A 22,496-nucleotide genomic window follows, 5' to 3' on the forward strand; every position below is an offset into this window, starting at 1 on the left:
GGACATTTTTTAGACAAGTGTTCCCTCTAGCTAAATCTCAAGCATGCAACTGGAAACTCACAGAACATACACCTTTTGAAGGGACCCGTCATGTATTTGCAACCCTGGTTTGTCAAGAACTTCCTCCAATAATTCATGGGTTGAACGAAGGTTAATGCCTTCAAAATGAATGCAGCATTATCTCGTTGTCGATTTTTGTTACAGTGTGACAACTAAGGTGTGTCACAAAAAGGTATTTTCAATGTAGTGAGACCAACATCATAGGTTGTCAAAGAATATGTTTAATAAAAAATAATTAAACTTCCATTTGCTCTATAGAACATCATAGAAAGTAATTCAATAAATTACAAATAACTTTTAAGACGCTTGTTCAACTACAAGAAAGCAAATTCAGACTACACAGAACACAACTGGCAAATATTGCAAAATGTTCAAGGAAAATAAAACAGGACTAAGACGGATCATGAAGCCCGAAACAAAGAATAGGAATACAAGGCAATAACAACTAAAGTTATTTTAGTCACTACCAACATACACTTCTTCACCATCCTGGATATTTGTACTGAAATTTCAGTATTAATGTAATTCTAATGAAGATTCTTAACGATTCGTTATGCAGCCACACTTGCATATTGTTTTAGCTGACAAGAGTGCGTACTTCTCTTCTTGCAACTGATACTGATTTAAAAACAATCTTTACTTCGTATTCATACTGCTGAAACTGTAAAATTGCCTTATTGTAGACAAAGATCACTAGAATGGTAAGCAAATTCACTTCACCATAATTAGGAAAATACTTTATTTCATAAATTTATTAAAAATTATGCTTAGGGTTTTCTTTCAGGGGCAGGTATGTTGGGGGGGATGGTACAAAGTGGTATTGTTGAAATACTCATTGACTAAGTCAACAATTGTGTTTGGAAAACTTTGGCTATATTGTGGATAACATACAAGAAACAAAAGTGCTATATTACAAAGGGAGAAATATTAAATATGTAGTAATCATGATGAAAAATTGCTACCCCTTTCCTCGTGACATGTTTTGACTATTGCTAAGACACTGTATGAAGGACCAAACAAGTCGTACTATTCTGAGGGGGAAATACAATAACCAGCACAATTCAAATGATGCTTTTATACCTGTGTAAATTACATGTAATACTGCCTTCTACCCAAGGGAGTTATGATTTTGCATGTACAAATTTTGTTTTTATTGATAAAGATTTGGTAAAAAAAACAACACGGTCTTGTTTACTGTACAAGCAAGCATATAGAACCATATCAAAATACAGCTTTTGTTAAATTATTCCCTTTTGAAGAGGTTTGTCATTGACTATACTGCCAGTACGTTTTATTCATTGTCAACGTTTTTTTTTTTTTTGCCTATTTTGGACCTCAAATGAGATTAACACAATCTCACACTTCATCTCAGTCAGTTCCACCATGTGGTGTGAATCTATGATTCTACCATGTCAGAGTAATAGCAGCTTCAGCAAAAATAATAAAAATAATAATAATAAATCCTACCACACTTCAAATGTTAAGATTAATTCTACTTAGTAAGGTTCTAAGGATTTATATTCAAACAGATGCTTTTAAGCACTGTTTATATCATGGTTTCATGGTATACTTTTCTCACATTATCATTAAAAGTGCTTTAAAAGTTACAGGGCAACTCAGCATTATTATAATTATCCAATATACCCTAAACCTTGATTTGGGGGTTGGGGGGAAGAAATGAACGAAAATATATATATGTGTGTGTGTGTGTACACATACATATATATATATGTATACATGCATATATATATGCATGTATATGTGTATATATGTATGTATGTATATGTATATGCATATACATATATATTTCTCAAGCCTGTAAAAACGTGAGATTTTTAAAATGTCTACATTTCCCCTTACCATTATGAACTGGTAACTACAAGAGGTTACATGACAAAGACGAAATAGAAACCTGGACAAACAAAGCGAACAGTATTAACTTTGCAAGGATTCTAATCTTTGCACGTGAAGTATGCAGTGTTCAGAGTGGCACTTGCGAGTTATTTCAATGTGGATACAGCGCCTCAACAACATGAAGGCTGCAGATGGAGCGAAACTTAAAATCAGTACCCTATGGTGCTGAAGACAGGAAAGGGATAATTTAAATAAAAGCTTTCCCTTTGCTAGAAGTAAAAAGAGTGCAACTGGTAACGATAAAACTTCCCTTGCCAAATTTTAACACACACAGGAGGCTTTTTAAAAAGCGAAGCATATAGGAAAACAAGCAGAGAAACCAATGTAAACTTTCTAAACTAACTCAGCTGAGGTAACAAGTAGCCAATTTCATTGGCTGAATGGGAAACTTTTTTTTTTTATTTCAAACACAGTGGTACCTGAACTGGGAACATCAACAGTGCATTATAACACCAGATCATTTCCATAGAATTAAAGCAATGGATGGTGATGTAGATTCTACAGCTTTCATGACATTCATTAGCTGCCCAAATTATTGCTGAGTTTTGATCTGTAAATTATAAGTGTCAAGGAGGCTGTAAAACTATATTCAGATTAAATCAATAATGCGCATAAAGAACTGTGTTCACCGCAAATATATTAAATATACAGCTCTTACTAAGCTTTCTTTTAAAAAAATTACTCCCCCCCAACCCGAAATTATAATGCCTTTTCCTGTAATTTTTGTTTTTTGTTTTTACACCATTGTGTATATTTTGATAGTACACAGAATTTCAGGAACTAAAGGAACCTCAAGAAATATTACATGCAAAATGTTTTTTTTTTTTTTTGAAAGCAGTTTGCACTTCTAAACAATACTGAAATGTTCGGTCAGTAAATTACTGATGCACTCACGCAACACTGTGTTATTTACAACAAAATAATGAAAGAACAACTTGAAAACCAGTTTATAATTTAAGTGCAGAGTCTGGGGCGGGTGGGGGGGGAGGGAAATCAGTCTTCATCGCTGGAGTCTGAGTCCTCCGACGAGGAGGATGTACTGTCACAGCCAGAAGAAGCGTCTGCCTTCTCCGAAGCTTCGTCTGTGCTGTTTCCGTTGCGAGAGCTCGGCTCGGTTTCCCCCTTGCCGCCTTCTTCATCCGGAACCCTGGAATTTTCTTCCTTTTCTCCCAGAGGCTTGGTGAAGCCTGTGCCATGATTTTCACTGTTCTGTACATCAAAAATATTCGATTGGGACAAAGCTGGGATATGGAGATTAAGGCCTGGCGTGAGAAGCATTCCTGGGTAAAGTATATTGGACAAGAGTAAAGGGTTAAGAGCTAAGGAGCTGGCCGTGGTGCTGGCCGAGGAGGTTGAAGGAGAACCCGAGACGGAGTTTTCTCCACCATTATGTGCATGTGAGCTTTCTGTCCTCTCTTTCTTTCCGTCCAGCTCTCTGGGGTCCTGTCCTTTCCTCTCCTCGGAAGCAGGTTCAGTAGACTTGGTTAGGAGTCCTCGCATGCCGAGCAAATTTGGTAAACCAGCCATTCCTGAAAGTAACATGGGAAAGACGGCGGCCATGTTTTTCGCATCGCCCGCCGTGTTCAGACCGGCAGATATTCCCATTAAACCCGTGGTCACCTGTAATGACTGAAAGTTTTGCAGGTTTTGCTGTAAGGCCTGCAGGGTTGAGAGATCCACCCCCGGGAGTAGCCCGTTGGTCAGCAAAGGGGCGACGGGAACGTTTGCTGCTGACGTAGCTGCAGCCGCTGCCTTGGCGATTTCACTTTTAGGCCGTCTTCCTCGCCTGCTGACTTCTTCTCGAACGACGGGTCCTGTGAGAATGCGGTCAAACATGCTTTCTGGAAGAAATCCCTGGTGGGGAATGAAAAAAAAAATGAATAATTTTATTCCGCACCGTTGTCTGCTCTACATCACGATTCGGTGCAATGAAATGCAACACCACATTAAGTAAAATAAGCAACACTAAGCTAATACAATGTTACATTTATTATCTATATAAGCAACTTAGAACTAAGGAGGAATTTCCTGACAGAACAATTCATCAGTGGAACAACTTGCCTTCAGAAGTTGTGAATGCTCCAACACTGAAAGTTTTTAAGAAGATGTTGGATAACCATTTGCCTGAAGTGGTGTAGGGTTTCCTGCTAAGCAGGGGGTTGGACTACAAGACCTGTAAGGTCCCTTCCAACTCTGTTATTGTATTCTATTCTGTTTCTGTTCTGTTCTATTCTCTCGGTAATCTTCAAGGAAAGTCCATATCATTTTCAAGGAATTCAATTTAAAACCTAGAAGAATTTTTTATGGCTGTTTGTTGCTTTTGTCAGCAGAGCAACTAAGGCTCAAGATTTTTTGGAAGCTTTTCTCAACCACCTAAAAAAATGGATTTTACACAATTCAGCTAATCTTCCAATTTAGCTGCTGGAACAACTATTAATTATTACACTCACCGACTGCTTAACAACATCTGCCCATTCAGGAGCTACACCATATTCAGAATTTTCTTTCAGGAATCTGCAGAGGTCTTTCAGTGGAGGAGCGAAGGCACCACCTACCTGTAACAGAAACGAGGAGGATATTTCTCACTTTACATGCATTGCATTCAGGTAGTCCTTGACTTACAGCAATTCATTTAGTGAGCGTTCACGAAGTTACAACAGCAGTGAAAAAAGTGACTTATGTCTGTTTTTCACACTTATGATCATTGCAGCATCCCCATGGTCACGTGATCAAAATTCAGACACTTGGCAACTGGCATGTAGTTATGACAGTCACAATGTCCCATGTGATCCCCTTTTGAGACCTTCTGATGAGCAAAGTCAATGGGGAAGCCAGATTCACTGAACCACCGTGTTACTAGCTGAACAACTGCAGTGATTCACTTAACAACCATGGTAAGAAAGGTTGTAAAATGGAGCAAAACTAACTTAACAATTCACTCAATTTTGGTCATAAGTCGAGGACTGCTTGTACTGAAAGAGCCTAGCAACCATTTGTGCTGATATGATCACTGTAGCAAAGCAATTACCTTTCTAGCATTTCTTCTGTTTATCAGCTGAACGCGTTCTTCCCCAGTAAGGCTATTGATGTCCAGCTTATTAGGATTGCGGCAACGGTGCCTTTTTTGTTTCGGTCTTCCTTCGTGAAGCTGCATTTTCTGTTATTCAAGAATTTTTTTAAAAAATAAAAATGGGTCACTAAAAGCTCTCAAATTTGTTTTCAAGTATTTCCAGGCTGTTAAGATGGAACTAAATCACATTGAATCCACCGGGACCTAAATGCAGAGTATTTATGCAGCATAATGCATTTGATATTGCATTTCGTAAGCTAAATAGTTCCAAACTACTCAAAACCCAATTGTATCTATACTTGCTCACAATTAAAAATCTAGATTGAAAGATGTGAATCACACGGAAGGCAGGGGAAATTCAAAGACCACATTAGACGTGTAAAAAAAAAAAAAAAAAGTCACTGCTTTCCATCACACCAATAAAACTACTCACTGGGATAAAGGCTCCTAAATCTTCGACATAGTCAGGATGTTCATTGAGCCATTTTTCCAAATCTTTTCTCTTAGGGGCATCATCGCCTGCAAGCCTTGTGCCATCTTTTAAATTAATAACTGGAACAGGGCTTTCCGCATCACATAGGCCTTGCGATGGTGCAAACGGAAGAGGGGGCATTATGCCTAGGCCAACCTGAGGGGTACTAATGCCATGACAAACCTGGAAGAAAGTAAATAGGTTATAAACACCAGGAAAGGCATTTTGTAGTCACACATTCGGTTTTTAGTTATACAAATGTGAAAATCTTCTGCACACACACTAACAGAAAATCCCCAATTCAAGGATGAATCATGTTGTTTTTTCTAGGGCTAATGCCAAAATTAATATGACATATTAGTTATGCTGCGTATTCCCAAATTTCTTCTGGATGCCAAACCTTAGGATACCAAAAGCCCTCAAAATTAACATTTCAGTTGGCGTCAAATACCAGCCCGGATTTACTCACGTGGTTAGGCGTTTTGCTTCTATTTAAAAATAAGATATCAACTCCTTCCACATTTTTTCTTCTTCCTCTTCTCTTTTTCACGGCAGGCTGATCACTGGCAATTACTCCATTTGCACAAGCGTTCGACTGCTTATAGATTCCTAATGAAATGGAACATAAAATTATCAGCTGAAAGAAAAACAAAACCGATCAAACTTCCAGACAGAATCTATGACAACAATACGCCTGTCTAAAACATAGAAATGTGAGGGGGAAGCATTTTTCTGCAAATCATTTTATCAGTCCAGCCTTTTTCCAGAATGATCTGACTGTTGCAGGGTTACTAAGGAAGGAAGAATGTAAATCTGAAGTTAAAATTAACATTTTCAAAAATTACTTGTAGAATCACATTTCATTTTTGCAATTACTTTCTGGGGTGCCACGTCTGGCTTGGCATAACACTAAAAAAATAATATTCGACTAGTTGTTATGGGGTAGATTGATTTAGTGCCTCTTATTGAGTTTTTTTTTTTGTGTGTGGGGGGGTGGGTTGGGGTGTGAGAGGGAGGGGGATACATGTCAACAGGTTTAGCCACGCCAAGGATCTTTTCAACACCGACAATACTTTGGCTGTCTTGATGGTGTGGTTTCTACCTGTTTTTCTATGTCAGTTATTTTACAAGCATGCTGACTCATATAGCGCAATGTACATTGGTAGTTACATAAAAAAAAAGAGTGCAGGAAAAAATAACCTTGCTGTCACCCATTTTTAAAAATCGTAAGGAAGTACAAGGCAGAAAGTAAAAGTTGGTGGCTGGCCACATGAAAGAAGCTGAGAAAGTTCAAAGAAAGGTTAGCCTTGACACCAAAGTAGCACTGATAGGCACAGAGATAATAAACCCGTTGGCTGGCTACTTGAAATAACACTGAAGTTCCATCACACCAGTCAACCCCACTTTGGTATTGTATATGTGTGTGTGTGTGTGTGTGTGTGTGTGTGTGTGTGAGGGGGTGGGGTGGGGAGAAAGAAGTCACAGTACTCTATATTGCCTGAAACTGTCTATGAAAAACCATTGAATCTGTGGGACTTTTCAAAACGCTACGAAGTGTTTAAAGCTATCAGAGATTATGATTCAGCTGAGTTTTACGAAGCGTCCTTTTACGATTTGATATCCTATGAAACTACAAATGGCAATAAAAAGTCACAATTTTCCTGATAGCTTTGGATCTTACCTGACTCTGGCAAGGACTTTGGAAAATTGGCAAGGCTGGTCTCCGAAGCATTCTGGAGTTCATGTAGCCTGGCGAGGTACTGTTGCTGTCCTAACAGGCCATCTTCGCTTTCAAATGGCCTTTTCTGAGAAAGGCCCTGCTTCTGAAAAATTAATTTCAAACCACCTTCCTGTTAAGGAAATATTAAGAGTTAGCCGATTTCTTTGGGAAGAAGGAAGTGTTTTTTTCGCTTTTTAGGATTTACATGCAGAATTTTATGTCCAGGCCCTCACCGTCCCCACATGACAATACAGGTAGTCCTTGGCTTAAAACCATTCGTTTAATGACCATTCAAAGTTACAACGGCACTGAAAACAGTGACTTATGACCCTTTTCACACTTATGATCATTGCAGTAACCCGTCACATGATCAAAATTCAGGCACCTGGCAACTGGCATGTATTTATGACAGTTCCAGTGTATTGGGGGTCACGTTGTTCCCTTTTGTGACCTCCTGACAAGCAAAGTCAATAGGGAAGCCCAATTCACTTAACAACCGTGTCGCTAACTTAACTGCTGTGATTCACTTAACAACTTTCACTTAGGAACAGAAATGTTGAGCTCAGTTGTGGTCGTAAGCCAAGGACTGCCTGTGTTAACAATTGCATTTAGCCAGTTTCAATATCAAATGCATTAGATAACTTTTATAAATATGCAACCCAAGTGGAAATCCACAGATATCAAGAGACCAAGCTGGAAGAGGTTGAATTAATTCATGTGTGTTATCTGCTAACTCCAGTGTGCAAACCTAAGGAGCTATGGACATTATTCTGATGGTTTGCTGATTTGAAATTGTAATTACCATAATCGAAAACTCCCTTAAAAAAAAAAAAAAGCTAATTCTAAGATAAAAGATGCCATACTTTGGAAAGTAATTATAGCGCCAGAAAAAAGCATTGAGAAAGGCCATTCACGGAAGCAACTCATCAGCAAAGACTGCAAAAGAGCAAGAAATGATGCCATGTTGTTGCCAGGTCTTGAAAATGAGATTCTCAAAAGAGAGGTGGCGGGGGAGAGGGGAAAAATGCTCCAAAATTGCTGCTCCAAAATACCCGCAAGTATTTAGGCCGAGGAAGTAAGATTGAGAGCAGGCAGCCACTTGTAGGTAAAGCATGCTGCACACGGCAATCGCAATCAGGTCCTAGGGCAATAAAAATAAACATACGTCATTGATTTTCACTGTAAACTCCTTTTCCTGCACATGCTTCTTCACCTTTGACATCTGTGCTGATTGGTCGCTTTCTTCTTTAACGTCTGCACTTGGGGGAGTCGGGATGCCTGGCTCGCTGTACTCTGCAGCAACACCTGGGCTGTCTAGGAGCTTGGTGGTGTAGAAGGAAGCCACGGGATTGGTCTCGTAATTTCTCCTTGCCAAAGGCCATTTGCCTTTCAGGACTGTTTGGCAAATACTATCCAGGCGGTTAATCATAACCCGATCCTAAAAGCAAACAGGAGGCTGCTTAGAAATGTCACATTCCTCTCCCTCAGGATTAACGCGACTTGCAAACAATCAGTGTGTAACAGTCAACAGAAAGGATGATTCCGAACAGTTTAGGAGAAATTATTTCCTGTTTTACTACAAAACTACCCTAGGAGAAATTACAGAATGTACCCAGTCAAAGGGACAAAAGCACACAAATGTCACTAATAACCATTTGTCTGAAATGCGACAGGTTTGCTTGCTTGCTTGGACTAGAAGACCTCCAAGATCCCTTCCATTATTATTATTATTTTTTTAACTACAAAAAGCGACATGATTTTTAACCTGAAGTGAAACTGTTTTATCGTATTTTTCGGAGTATGAGACGCACTTTTTTCCTTCCTAAAAAGAGGCTGAACATTTGGGTGCATCTTATACTCTGAACGTAGCTTTTTTGAAGCTTTTTTTCAGCCCTAACGAGGCGCTAGCAACGCTAGGGAGTGAAGCGATCTCCGTGCTAAGCTTTTTTTCAGTGAAGCGATCTTCCTGCTCCCTCCAACCCTCAGCTGTGAAGTTTTTTTTCAGCCCTAACAGGCGCTAGCAAGTGAAGCATCTCTGTGGTTTGCCTGCTTTTATCATTGTTTCTCTCTCCAAAGATCGGTTGTGCTTTAGAAGCTGTTTTTTATCCCCAAGCAGGGGATAAAAACCAGCAAACTAATGTGCTGAAGCTGACCAAACTAAGGACGCTAGCCAGAAGAATACCTGGTACATAGATTTCCCCCCACCCTCTATTTTCCTCCCCAAAAACTAAGCTGCATCTCATACTCCGGTGCATCTTATACTCTGAAAAATACGGTAATTTCCATTTCGTGACAGTAAGCATTTGGTTTCAACTTTACCTTGGGCCAGTAAGAAGCAGCTAACATATATCCACCTTGTAAGAGACAATTAGAATTTGGTGTTCCGTTATTCATTTGGAAACTGTCCTGGGTTTCGTCCTGCACGGTGCTTATGGAAGCCACACTTTCTTCATCATATGCTTTCAAGTGAGGCGTTCCTTCCCCTGCAGGAAATTTTAGATAATCAGTAACAATACATGCCCTTCTGCTATGCAGAGGTATGACGGGCACAATTACACCGCATGCTTCCTAGCACTTCCTGCCACTAAATTGTTAAGTACATACAAATCACGGGTGAAATCCAGCAGGTTCTGACGGGTTCTGGAGAACCGGTAGCGGAAATTTTGAGTAGTTCAGAGAAGCGGCAAATACCACCTCTGGCTGGTCCCAGAGTGGGGTAGGAATGGGGATTTTGCAGTATCCTTCCCCTGCCATGCCCACCAAGCTACACCATGCCCACCAAGCCATGCCCACAGAACTGGTAGTAAAAAAATTTGAATTTCACCACTGATACCAATAGTCCTCAATGTCTATGGAGATCCTCAACCATCCAACCATGGTTGTCCCAAAGGTGCTTTTCCCCAAAGGCAACTGGACTTCCTTGGAAATGTTTCACTTCTCATCCGAGAAGCTTCTTCAGAACTGTGGGAAAAGCACCTTTGGCATAGGTAGCCCTTGATTTATCACCATTACTTCAACGGCCAGTCAAAATGACAACAGCATCAAAATGAATGGCATTTCTCATTGGTAGCACCAGAGTCCAGGCCAAAAGAAGAGGCCTTCCAGGAGAGGCACCCATCATGCTGCTTATCTGACACTCCATCTGCTTAACAACCTGTGAGATTGCTTAACGATCACGACGTTAAGCGAGGTGTCAATGGCCACCTTGCTCAATGGCTGAGGTTCTGGTGCCAATTGAGGGGATAAATCAAGGATTATTTGTAAATTCATATTGCATTACAGATGAGAGAAATTAAGTTAGGAAGAATTGGCTTGAGATGCAGGACAATAATAACAGTAGCACCATTTTTAAAAAAAATCAAAGGAAAAATGCCTGCCCCACTATACACAAACAATATCACAATTATAAGGAAAAAAATGGAGAATCTGATCATCAAACACATAAAAATGGGCACCGGAACATTAAATAATTAAAGGAGTTTAAATTGCATTGATGAATATATCCTTCTAGCTACAAAATATTCTACCAATTTCTTTTGCAAGTCATCTAGGAAAGTAGAATGTGGCTTATCAGCATAAATTTACAGACCCCTCACATTCTGGACATAAATTGTTTCAACTCCTACCCTCAAAACTATGCTATAGAGCACTGCACACCAAAACAACTAGACACAAGAACAGTTTTTTCCCAAACGCCATCACTCTGCTAAACAAATAATTCCCTCAACACTGTCAAATTATTTACTAAATCTGCATTATTATTAATATTCTCATATTAATAGTTCCCACCACCCATCTCCTTCCACTTATGACTGTATGACTGTAACTTTGTTGGTTGTATCCTTACAATTTATATTGATAGTTTCCTGATTGCTTATTTGTACCGTATGACTATCACTAAGCATTGTACCTTATGATTCTTGATGAATGTATGTTTTCTTTTATGTACATGAGAGCGTTTGCACCAAGACAAATTCCTTGTGTGTCCAATCATACTTGGCCAATAAAAAAATTCTGTTCTGTTCTGTTCTATTCTATTCTAAATTGCTGAAGATTATATGGGAAAAATCTTAGCTCCATACTCAATTTTTTCTTACTGGATGGAACCATAAAAAGTTATTAATTAGTTACTAATATATTGTCTTTGTAAATACATAATTATCTAATCATTTTTTGCTCTATAAAAGTTATTTTTAAAGAGTAAAAAACATTCTAGTGGAACAAAGATGACTCAATAAAGAGAGTATATACACCGTGAGCATAAGGATTTTGTTTGGACTAATCTGGAACTTATTTTCTCTTCCACACACACTATGACGATTACAATGCAGATATTCTTCTGATTGTGCAGCTTTCTGGATCTCATGTTGCAATTTTTAAAGATGCATTTCTATATCCATATATAGAAAATGTACGAATTTTCATGTGTATTAAAAGAACAACTTACACCAAAAGAGAGATCATGGAATGAATTTGAGAATGAACAAACGAACAACTGACATATTGAAAATGTTCTGTACAGACTGTAGTGCAGAAAATTGTTCTCTACAAGGAGTTCAAGAATAATAAGAGACAGAACTCACATTCTGTTCTAGAAATAGGGTTACAGACTATAGACTTCATCAGATATTTTCTTTGTTCTCAAGCAAGATTAATTTCCCCCCAGCAGTCTGATTAGAGTATTTCTTTGTTTTTCTAAAACACACTACCGATCTATCTGAAAATCTGTGAAAAGTAATTTGTCTTTCTCTGAATCAGCTTCTGAGTTTTGTTTTGTTTTGTTTTAAAAAAACACTTTTTTAAAAAGGCACTTACGTCTCTTTTGGGCCTCCTCTTCATCACTGTCACTCTCTTCCGACGAAGAGGAAGAGGAGGAAGAGGAGGAAGAGGAAGAGGAGGAGGAAGAGGATGATGACGCTGAAGAACAAGATGAAGAAGACGAAGAGCTGGATCCTGATCTGGAACGAGAGCAAGAGGAAGAAGACGACGATGAAGATGAAGATGATCTGGAAGAACAGGACGATCTCTCTGAATCGGAGTCGGAATCAGAGCTAGAGTCTGATCCTCTCTTCCCAGATCTTGGCTTTTTGGAAGCAGCGTTTAGCGTTAAGGGTTCGGTCCTTGCTGCCACCATGCGCCTGTCGTGATCCCCCTTCGGAACAGGCTTGGGGTCTGCAGCATGTGAGGGTGATGAGCCACTCTTCGGGCTTGACGGTTCTGCCTTCACTCCCATCTGCACATTTTCAGTAGACATGGACTCTTCGTCTGAAGAATGAGGTTCTTTGTGGTTTTCGTCCTTAGGTTTTGTGTCCTCAAGCATGTTCCCTTTGGCGTCTGGCAGCCTGGCTTGAGGCATGAGAGGAGAGGCCGACAGCGCCATCTGGTACTGTTGCAAGAGCGGAGTAGAAGTCCTCGGAAGTGCAGCTTTGCTGTGACTGTAGCTCCTCTGAGCTGACATAAAGGAGAGTTCAGGGTCGCGAAGGATGTGGTAATCTGTCCTGCTAACTCCGTGTTTCGCAGCACCAACCAATAAATCCCAATCATGGGTCCCACATTCCCACCAAACGGGCAAGTCTGGATTTGGCTGACAAAGTTTTAATCGCTCACAGAGCTGAGGATGACGGACAGCTTGCTCTCGTACCTTTCTGAGGAGCTCAATACGATATAAGGTTCGAGATGCACGCTCTTCTGTTATTGGCTGGATGAAAAGGTTTGAATCCACAAAGTCTGCACAGGAAACACACACAAAAAGAATTAAGACTTGTAGCAGGATCTTCTAAATTCAGTTGGAATCTGGGACATTAAATGTGTTTTACTTATTTTTGTAAGAAAGTATTATTTGTCCATCCATCCCCCCAATCTCTTTTTCTTTCAGTGAACGCAATGCTATTTTCTAAGGTAAAACAAATTTAGTAGATATCACCTGTTTTGGGGGAAGAATTTCTAAACATTACGATATATCAAACATGCATTTCACGATGTAGGATTTCTGTCATAGGGCAACTTTTTCGGTATGTGTTTTGTTTTTATTGCTCCTAAAATAGTTTTCCTTTCTTTTTTTTTTCTTTTTTTTTGGGGGGGGGGGGAAGTATTATAAGCAACCCACCATCTTTTGAAGGTAAGCGACAAACTCTTCTGCACATGGCCATGAACGCATACAGATATTTCTCTAAACTTTCGTCCGTTTTTTTATGCAGCCTCGCCATCGCTCGAAATTTTGTCCAGTCAAACTGGGCTCTGTCCGGATCAAATACTACACCAAAAGTAGACACCACTCTGTAGAAATCAGCTTCTTCTCTTCTTGTCCATCTAGATGGAAGGGCGAAGGGGAACATTGATCACAAATGAACCGTTTTCCCAGAATAGCCTGGAGACATCAGAGGACTTTTTGAGATCTGCAATAATCATAGCCTACCTTTGCTGTCTTTCAATTTTGGCAGCCACTTTTGGATTTAAAACAGCTTCTTCAAAGGCAGATGGCATCACACAAGCCTGGACAGAAAATGGTGCTTGAATTGGCTGGCTTTGCCTGCTCTTACTGGTACGCTGATATGCTGTTATGAGACGACGCAACCGTGTTGTTAAGGTAGACTGAGTTGGCCAGTAAAGCTTGTCTCCTTCAATGATCTGACCATCTGTAATTGAGAAAGATGACTATAATAATTGGTGTTGGTTTACCACATTAAGTATCAAACAAAGTGGAAGGTTGCATTTCAGAAGCGCAATTGTTGAAGTAGAAAGTTAAAACCATGAGATTTTACCTCCATCTCCTATTACAAGATCTCCTGGCGATGAGGCATCATCCTAAGAAATAACATTCAGAATGCAAAATGAACAGAAGCGCAATTCAGTTGCAATATATGCCACGTTTTGAAGTTGACTCAACACATCAAAAGCAGCAGCAACTTAAAAGTTAACTATGGATGACTGACAACTCTCATTTAAACATAAACTCGTGATCCCTCTGTACAAAACTCGTGATTTCTCTACACAAAATAACTGCATCACATGAAATGAATGCAATTGTAATTAATACAGCTCACCAAATATAACCAAATAATACAACAATGAATGTAATTGTAAATAATACAGTTGACCAAATATAGTTAACCAAGACAAATATGTAGCCTCAAAGGGTAAGATTGAGAACCCTATAAATATATATTTAGTGTACTTATTTACAGGGTTTATAGGCACAGAACTGACAAGAATGTTGGGGAAAATACTGTTCCAGAGGAGGGGGAAAATCAGTTCTATTTGATTTATTTGGCTGGCAGATGTTATTGGGAGAAGGCACTCCCACAGATGTTCAGGCCTTCAGAGAGCTTTAAATGTGCAACCAGCATCTTGATTTGCATCTGAAAGACGGCTGGCAACCAGTGGGGCTTCCACACCATTGGTGTTAAATGGGAGTAATGATAGGAGTCCATAGCTACTTGGACTGCTGTATTCTGGAACCAGTTGTAGTTGTGCATACTCTTCAATGGCAGCACCAAGGAGATCACACTGAAGTAGTCCAACCGAGAGGCTATTACAAGCCTGAGTGACTGTGAGCAAAGACTCCCGCTCTAGGATAGGTCACAACTGTCACATCAGATGAAGCAATGAAAAGGGCCTCCTAGCCGTAATAGCCACTCAAGTAGGAGTTGTGAATCCAGTAGGAGTTATAAACTAGTTCAGTACTGGAAGGGCATAATCCCATCCAGAATTAAATTTGGAGTCTTCTTGGAGTCGGATGGCTTGCAAACCCAGAGCCATTCTGTCTTGCTTGGATTCAGCCTTAACCTGCTCCTCCCCATCCAGATTCAAACACATTTGCCCAAACTGTAAAGAAACAAATTGAATGACGAAGTGAAAATGTGTTACCTCCATATCGTCCTTAAACAAGGCCGGGGCTGGTTTGTATTCTGGGTCTTCTACATCCCTAAGAAACACATTCAACACAGATGTGTAAATGATATGAAAACGAGTAACTATCGTTTAATTACTAAAAAAAATGAGAATGATAAAATGAGTTTATTTTCAGGAAAAAGCAAGTACTAGCAAGTACTTGGTTCTAATCGTCTGATTACTCTGTTCTTGAAATTGTGTTCTTTGAGAAAGGCCACTTGGTGAAGTCACACCTAAATTGTTCAAATTATCATAACCTTGTGAGGAACAGATTATGGTCCTGAAACCTTCTGTTTTGCAAAGTATATCATAAATGGATGAGACAATACTCAATGAATCAGATTAATTACCATGTTTTCCCCAAAATAAGACCCTGCCTTATATTTTTTTGAACCCTGAAATAAGCGCTTGGCCTTATTGCCATGAGCGCAAAAGCCCGATTAGGCTTAGTATAAGGGGATGTCTTATTTTGGGGGAAACAGGGTACTAAATCGGATAGTATTAGCGTGGGCGCTAAAAATGGCAACTGGCTTTCAAAAGTGGTTTAAAAATCCATACCCATCCATATAATCATTTGCTCTCTGCTCAGCAGCCACGGCCTTATCATCCGGTTTCCCCACTCTTTCCAAGAAGCAAAGGGCGGCATCTGCTCTAATTGTGTTGTATTTTTCATAGCCTGGAAAGAAAAGTATTCTGAATATAACCTTCAAGTCAAAGTTCACCAAAAAGCAAACAAGCAGATAATGTCCTTATGGCTTACCATGTTTAAAAACACCTATCAATAGAGATTTATCTGCTTCTGTATCCCACCATTCGGCTGGCACTTCAGAGTGGTCTGGTTCCGGGACCCAAATATCAATTTCACTGAAAGGTTTAGTCAGAAAGCAGGTGTTAAGTCTTCCCATCGTGAGATATAAACTTTTACGCAACACAGAAATGTGTACAACATATATAAATATCTAAATTTTAAATTAAAAGCATCAAAAGTTCTGTTAAAACTCACCTTAATTCAAAAGCTACTAACGATACTTAATTTTGATCAAGGAATAAAACAAATTTAGTATCATTTACCTGGCATCAACTCCTTCAAAAACTTTCTGGCATTCATTACCAATGACTTCTTGCTTCAAGTAATACAGCATTCTAACTCGAAGTAAAACTCTATATATGCACGTAAAGATAAATATAAATCTGTTTGAAACATTCAGATCGTTTTTATTTGAAAGAATTCTTAATTTAAAATACATATGAAAATATGACCAACAATGTCCTATGATCATTTATCCACCAACACCACACAATTTTGGTTAATTTTCCCTGGCAAGATTCTAGATTGCCTTTTTTTAAAAAAAAAAATCCTTAAAATATAATTTGAATAGGTTTTTTTCTTTGCGTATTTAAACTTAAACAGTTGAATAGACACATAAAGTCAAGATATTTTGAGACATTACCCAAAAGCCTGAAGGGAAAAGTTAAACCAATTGTGGTTCATTAAATCCAGAAAATGAATGGACCACTTTTGAAAATATATAAATACGAGCGCTTCTGCCTATATAATGCTCTCTGCTAATGCTTTAAAGACAATAGATGGCAGTATGAAAATTTATCAGCTGCCTCCAAACTGGGAGTTCAAAACGGGTCTTGAATGAGTAGAATATTTCTCCCAAATTATCTATCCTAATTCTCTCTCTCCTTCTCTTACTTAGTGCCATTTCAAGATATACTTACACATGGAGAAGCTACTGACTCAACAAAATCGTTATCATTAACACTTAACCTATTTAATTAAAAATGCCAACATTAATTAACTCATTAGGTTTAGTAAAAGGATTTATTTGTATTTCTAGAAGATATATTTTAAAATCACGTTCACGATTACTTATAATAATATTAATAATAATCCAAGTCTTACAGTGCTACTTACTTATTACAGTGGTGTTTTATGTGCTTTTTATACCCATCATCTTGCAACAAATGTTCCGGATTGTACTTGCGAAGCCACTCGGCTTTATGTATATCAAATGTGCTTGTTTGGGTCTTAACTTTCTTTCCTTTTCTGCCCCTGGGGACAGGGGCTGACAAACCTAGGCCAAATAAGAATAGAAGGCAGGGACTTACATTTTTAATTACAGTTTATTAGAATCGCGTTTGAGTAATAAATTCTTGGTTTAAAATGAACTTTTTGTTTGCTTACTTGCTAGCAATAATATCCTTCAAAAGAGGCTTACCTAAGTGATTCTGTAATTCTCGCGTCTGCCCGTTCTCAGTCGGCGTAATAAGATCCCAGATAAAACTTTTAATCTTTTCATCTCCTCTATAATGGACAAGGCAATATGCTAGCAGGGCTCGGCAAATTATCTCCACGTCTTGTTCGTTTAGCTGTCTCTTGAAGCGCCCGTGCGATAAAATTTCTCTCCAACGACCCCACCTATTTCATTTTAATTTTGAACATTTGAAACAAAAGCGACATATTTCAGATGACTTTTTATGCATTAATGCCCAGTGTTCTTAATTAAATGCATATTCTGAATCCATCATTTCTATCAAGAGATGACAGGATTGGCAATTCATGTTGTCAATCACTCATTAGGATACCATTAAGGATGCAAAGATCTGAATAACTCTTATCTGAAAAATTTTAAACTATTTAAATTCTCTGCATTCTACCTTGCAATATGAACTGGATTTTTTTTTTGTCTATGACCAAGGACCATATAACTTGATTTCAGTATTTGCTGAATAATGAAGTTTTGTGATCTGTACAATCTACTCTTACAAAACGCTACATTATTTTGTTAAATTACATTATTGGAACCACAAACATCAGAAAAAATAGGGTAAACTGAGACAATATTCTTTTTAAAAAGGCGCATTTTTCTTATACTATTCTAGAGTAAAAGAAAAAAAAATCTTACCCGTAAACTAACAGGTTTTTTTCAACCCTAAAGCACTCTGTTCTCCCATATCCACTGGAGCGATCACACGGTCTTCTAAGTTTTGGTTTATCCTCTCCTTCACTTTCAATGTCAGACAACTCGGCAAGCTCATCTTTTGTAGCATTAAAAGGCCTTGTTTGCTTCCTAATTCTTGGGGTGTCAATAACCAAGCTATTCTGCATAATATAAATAAATGTGCATTTGAAAAACCTCTGCAGATTAAGGCAGACTGGTTCGTAAAGCTCAAATTTCCAAAGCTTTATGGTTATATAAAGAATATTACAAGAGCCTACATAAACCAGGATAAGAGTATATTTAATCCATGCCTTTCCCTTAAATCTGTCTGGCTCTTCAAAAGTTCCATAAAGTTCATTTCATTTCAGATGGTTTTATAAACAAAACATGCATATAATTAAAGCAGTAGACCATATTCTAGTCAGAATACTATTATTTGTAAAAAAAAAAATGCTCAAAGCTATTATACATACATACATACATACATACATACATACATACATACATACATACATACATACATTCATACATAAAGTTAGCTATGGTCACTCAGCAAAAATACTAGTAAATTTCATTGAAAATATACTTACTCTACCACTGATGGCATCTATGTCTATTTCAGCTTTTTTGGCCCATTTTTGCCAGAAGTTGGGATCATCTAATGAAATATCTGTTCTGTTTCCAGATGCAACAAAACTAGCCTGAAATAACGAACAACATATAATAATATAATAATTCTTTTTAAGACAGGGAGAATTAGGTAAGATTGTATCTTAATGCTAGGAATGAATCCCATTTGCAGGATCAGATACTTTTATCAATTGTTAGTTACACTTGATACAAAGTGTTCTGTAATGGATTCAAATTAGCCACACGGAATTATTTAGAGTTAACACCTCACTTTTTTTTTGAACATAAAGCTTTTCCCATTCTGAGTGCAGCTCTAGGGGTTTAAAAACAAAACAGGCAGTTCCAAACATTTTGGAAATTTTAAGCTCAACAAACAGAGTGTTCTTGAGCTTAAATACTACCAAAATATTCAAAACAAACCATTCTGTGCTCAAAACAATTCAAAACGAAACACTCTGTAGATCTTTAAAAACGTCAGGGCAGTTCTGAGCTCACAGAATTTTCTTAGTGCCCTGTAAAAAAGGCACATTTAATACTTGCTGAACAGTTTGTAACTACCTTAGCGAATGTAGAGCCCCTCCCTTCAGATTCAATTGTGATTGTTTTTGTGCGGCGTTGCAAGATTTGATCAATATCTTCTTCGCAGAACTTAGAGCCTTCATCCTCTTCGTCCATAATGGCGCCATACGCACCTCTTCGAAGCAAGTCTTCAATTTCCTTTTTGGAAAGCTGCTGAATCTGAAGAAATAGGATTTGGATACATTTAAAAGAGGAAGAAAAATAATTTTGTTTACTCATGGTCTTGTGTAACAAAAATATTTTTCATTTAATCATATATGGAATTTAATAAAAACAATTTCTTTCTATCTTTACTGGAAATATTCCAAAGCATTACATTATTCTGGTTTATTTTAATATAGGGAGTCCTCGACTTACAACCACAACTGAGCCCAAAATTTATGTTGCTAAGTGAGAAAGTTATTAAGTGAGTTTTGCACTATTTTACAACCTTTCTTGCCATGGTTGTTAAATGAATCACTGCAGTTAAGTTAGTAACAGAGTTGTTAAGTGAATCTGGCTTCCCCATTGACTTCGCTTGTCAAAAGTTGCAAAAGGGGATCACATGACCCCAGGATGCTAAAATCGTCATAAATATGAGTCAGTGGCCAAACATTTGAATTTCGATCCCTTGACCAGGGGGATGATGCCATGGTCATAAGTGTGAAAATGGCCATAAATCACTTTTTTCAGTGCTGTTGTAACTTCGATTGGTCACTAAATGAATGGTTGTAAGTTGAGGAATACCAGAATAGGGTTTTTTAGCCATGACACTACAAATAAAACCCAACCATGCCGTTTTGTACCTTTCCCCCCGATCCCTCTTACTGCTTCATTTTCTTCATTCTCCCTTTTTCTTTGGTTACATTGTATTTTCAAACACTAACAGCCTTAATTTTATACATTTCTATATATTTGTTATATACATATTTTACATTTTTAGATTCTCCCCTGTATTTATTGTTCTTTATATCTAGTCTCAAGCCATTCATACCATTCATTACAAAACGGAAAGAAGAACACTAAGAAACATTGGTTAAAAAGAGGATATATTTATATGTTGTATGTTATGTGTTTGTCATATTGTGTCATAATAAAATATTAAGGTTTTTTTTTTTTTTTTTTTAAAAACCACCCAAGATTCCCAAGCTGTATTTTGTAGGCTCTCCTTTAAGTCAGACGCCTAAGGACGGAATGCAACATCCCAACAAACAATGTTTACTCTGTTCAAGATAGTCAACCATCTAACTCAAGTTTGTTGCAAAATGGTTGAATCGTAACGAGAATAAAGAGAGCAAAAAATATGGTGCATTTCTAGTTTTTGTAATGAAACAAAGGGTACATACGCCGCCAACGCTGTTTTCTCGGCCACTCATGCTCTGCAAGACAGCTTTATCTAAGCCGAGCTTTAGGCTTGCTCTGTCAAACATTTCCCTTTCGTAGGAGTTCCTTGTTATCAGCCTGTAGACTTTCACTGCTTTGTTTTGGCCAATCCTATGACAACGAGCTTGAGCCTAAGGAGACATGACATCAAAATCCATCAAAAAAGACCCTGTCATAATTAACTGATTAAATTTCCTGCAGCACAATTAAGATTGATGTGTTGACATGTTATATACCTGCAAATCGTTCTGAGGATTCCAGTCTGAATCGAAAATTATACAAGTATCAGCCGCTGTTAAATTTATGCCTAATCCGCCAGCTCTGGTGCAGAGAAGGAAAACAAACCGATCAGAATCCGGCTTGCTAAATCGATCAATGGCGGCCTGGCGCAGGTTTCCTCTCACTCTCCCATCGATTCGCTCATACAGGTACCTTTGAAGTGTAAAAAAAAAAAAAAAAGGAAGCAATTCAAAGAAAGCTCTGTTGGTATGAGTTAAGACTTCAGCGGATCAAGTATCTAAGATTTGATATCTGTTGTGACCCAGGCTCACTTAGTCATTACAAGACACAATTGGTCCCCCCAAAAAACTGTTTTATTATAACAGCTGAGAATTACTTCATTCCCAGTCCAAATTAATTCAAATTAATTCCAGTCCAAATTAATTCCAAAACAAATCCTTCAGAAAAAGTCCTTTGGGCTTATCACAAACCTTTATCTTCTTTGGCACCCTGCCAAAGGCCTTTCTTGGCAAAGCCCCACGAAGTTCAGAAACAAGAGATACCAACTGGAAAACAGATTTAGCAACGTTGCTTTCCTACAAAGAGCCCAAGAGTTTGCTGCTCTTTTAAGCCTTATGGGAGGGGCCAATCATCTCCTGGCCTTACTCCTGAGTTGTCCCTTTTGCTTTAGCTGCTCTTGCCTTCTGGCAGCTCTGCGCATGCATGCACTAGGAACAGGCTACTCCTGTTCCTCTGCCTCTCTACTGTCAGCCTCTGGAGGCTCCGGAATCTGCGCATCACTCCCAGATGGCCCTGGCCCCACTGGCCCATGATCCTCCCCAACCTCCTCACTGTCCGACTCCACTGCTAGCTCCGCGGGCTGCTGGCAGACCACAACAATATTTAAGAATCAGTTGGCTTGTTAACTCAAGCTACGGGTGTTGAAATCCACGTGCCTTCAAGCTGCCACGGTTGAGAAACACTAGCCTTAAAGGCAATTCCACAGCTGAATATTCATGCACAGCTCAGCAGGTTAGCCAAGCACATACGGTGAGATCGATATGGGTGTTTGCAATAAGGAAAGCTCACCTTTTATGTATTAAGTAATCTTCCAGGATATCAAGACAACGGACCATCTGAGAGAAGATAAGCACCTTGTGGCCTCCTGCTTTCATTTTTGGAAGAAGTTTGTCAATGAGGACTAGTTTCCCAGCAGATTGGATCATTGCTTGCAGGTGAAAGTCAGGAGCACTCGGACTATAGGTTTCCCTAAATTCTCCTAAGATTTTTTCCTCAGCTCCTGTGTTCAGGAAAAGCAGAAAACCCAATTTGTGTTGTTCTTTTGTTTCCAAGTACAGAAACATTGCACAATTTTGGTCTGGGTTGCGTAAGAGGCACATGTCGGAAACAGAGCAATAAATCCTCCACAATTAGCATAAGGAAATATTTACTGCTGTTCACCATCCTCTGACACCTTTATGAATGCTTCTCATGGAAACTGTCAGGTGAATCACCGCTGTTACGTTCTCAACTGAGAAACGTATAATGTTATATAGAGCAACATTTTTTAAGTGGGTTGTAAACAAATGGATTCTTAAGGAGTCTTTAAGGAATTGATCCTAATTCTAA

General features: G+C 38.6%; 1 protein-coding gene across 8 annotated transcripts in view; it reads right to left on the reverse strand.

Moving 5' to 3' along the window:
* Window positions 1-261: 261 nt before the first annotated feature.
* The window catches only part of CHD9 (chromodomain helicase DNA binding protein 9), a 53,964-nt gene continuing 31,729 nt past the window's right edge, over window positions 262-22,496 (reverse strand). For 4 of the 8 annotated variants that reach the window (XM_034426495.3, XM_034426496.3, XM_034426499.3 and 1 more), the window contains 24 exons: window positions 21,957-22,167; window positions 20,885-21,080; window positions 20,612-20,779; window positions 19,266-19,445; window positions 18,668-18,778; window positions 18,042-18,238; window positions 17,355-17,554; window positions 17,051-17,210; window positions 16,198-16,287; window positions 15,887-15,990; window positions 15,685-15,802; window positions 15,103-15,160; window positions 13,998-14,040; window positions 13,652-13,871; window positions 13,343-13,545; window positions 12,052-12,963; window positions 9,556-9,719; window positions 8,402-8,674; window positions 7,198-7,366; window positions 5,986-6,125; window positions 5,478-5,699; window positions 5,003-5,131; window positions 4,425-4,529; window positions 262-3,828 (listed from right to left, as the gene is read on the reverse strand). In XM_034426495.3, the coding sequence (XP_034282386.2) occupies window positions 2,968-3,828; window positions 4,425-4,529; window positions 5,003-5,131; window positions 5,478-5,699; window positions 5,986-6,125; window positions 7,198-7,366; window positions 8,402-8,674; window positions 9,556-9,719; window positions 12,052-12,963; window positions 13,343-13,545; window positions 13,652-13,871; window positions 13,998-14,040; window positions 15,103-15,160; window positions 15,685-15,802; window positions 15,887-15,990; window positions 16,198-16,287; window positions 17,051-17,210; window positions 17,355-17,554; window positions 18,042-18,238; window positions 18,668-18,778; window positions 19,266-19,445; window positions 20,612-20,779; window positions 20,885-21,080; window positions 21,957-22,167 (5,234 nt within the window). In that variant the 3' untranslated portion in view covers window positions 262-2,967. The remainder of the gene's footprint in view (window positions 3,829-4,424; window positions 4,530-5,002; window positions 5,132-5,477; window positions 5,700-5,985; window positions 6,126-7,197; window positions 7,367-8,401; window positions 8,675-9,555; window positions 9,720-12,051; window positions 12,964-13,342; window positions 13,546-13,651; window positions 13,872-13,997; window positions 14,041-15,102; window positions 15,161-15,684; window positions 15,803-15,886; window positions 15,991-16,197; window positions 16,288-17,050; window positions 17,211-17,354; window positions 17,555-18,041; window positions 18,239-18,667; window positions 18,779-19,265; window positions 19,446-20,611; window positions 20,780-20,884; window positions 21,081-21,956; window positions 22,168-22,496) is intronic. The other 4 variants (XM_087876967.1, XM_034426500.3, XM_087876969.1 and 1 more) reach the window with 3 other exon arrangements.

Source organism: Pantherophis guttatus, chromosome 11, assembly GCF_059756535.1.
Source record: "Pantherophis guttatus breed Tessera chromosome 11, ASM5975653v1, whole genome shotgun sequence".
NCBI lineage: Eukaryota > Metazoa > Chordata > Lepidosauria > Squamata > Colubridae > Pantherophis > Pantherophis guttatus.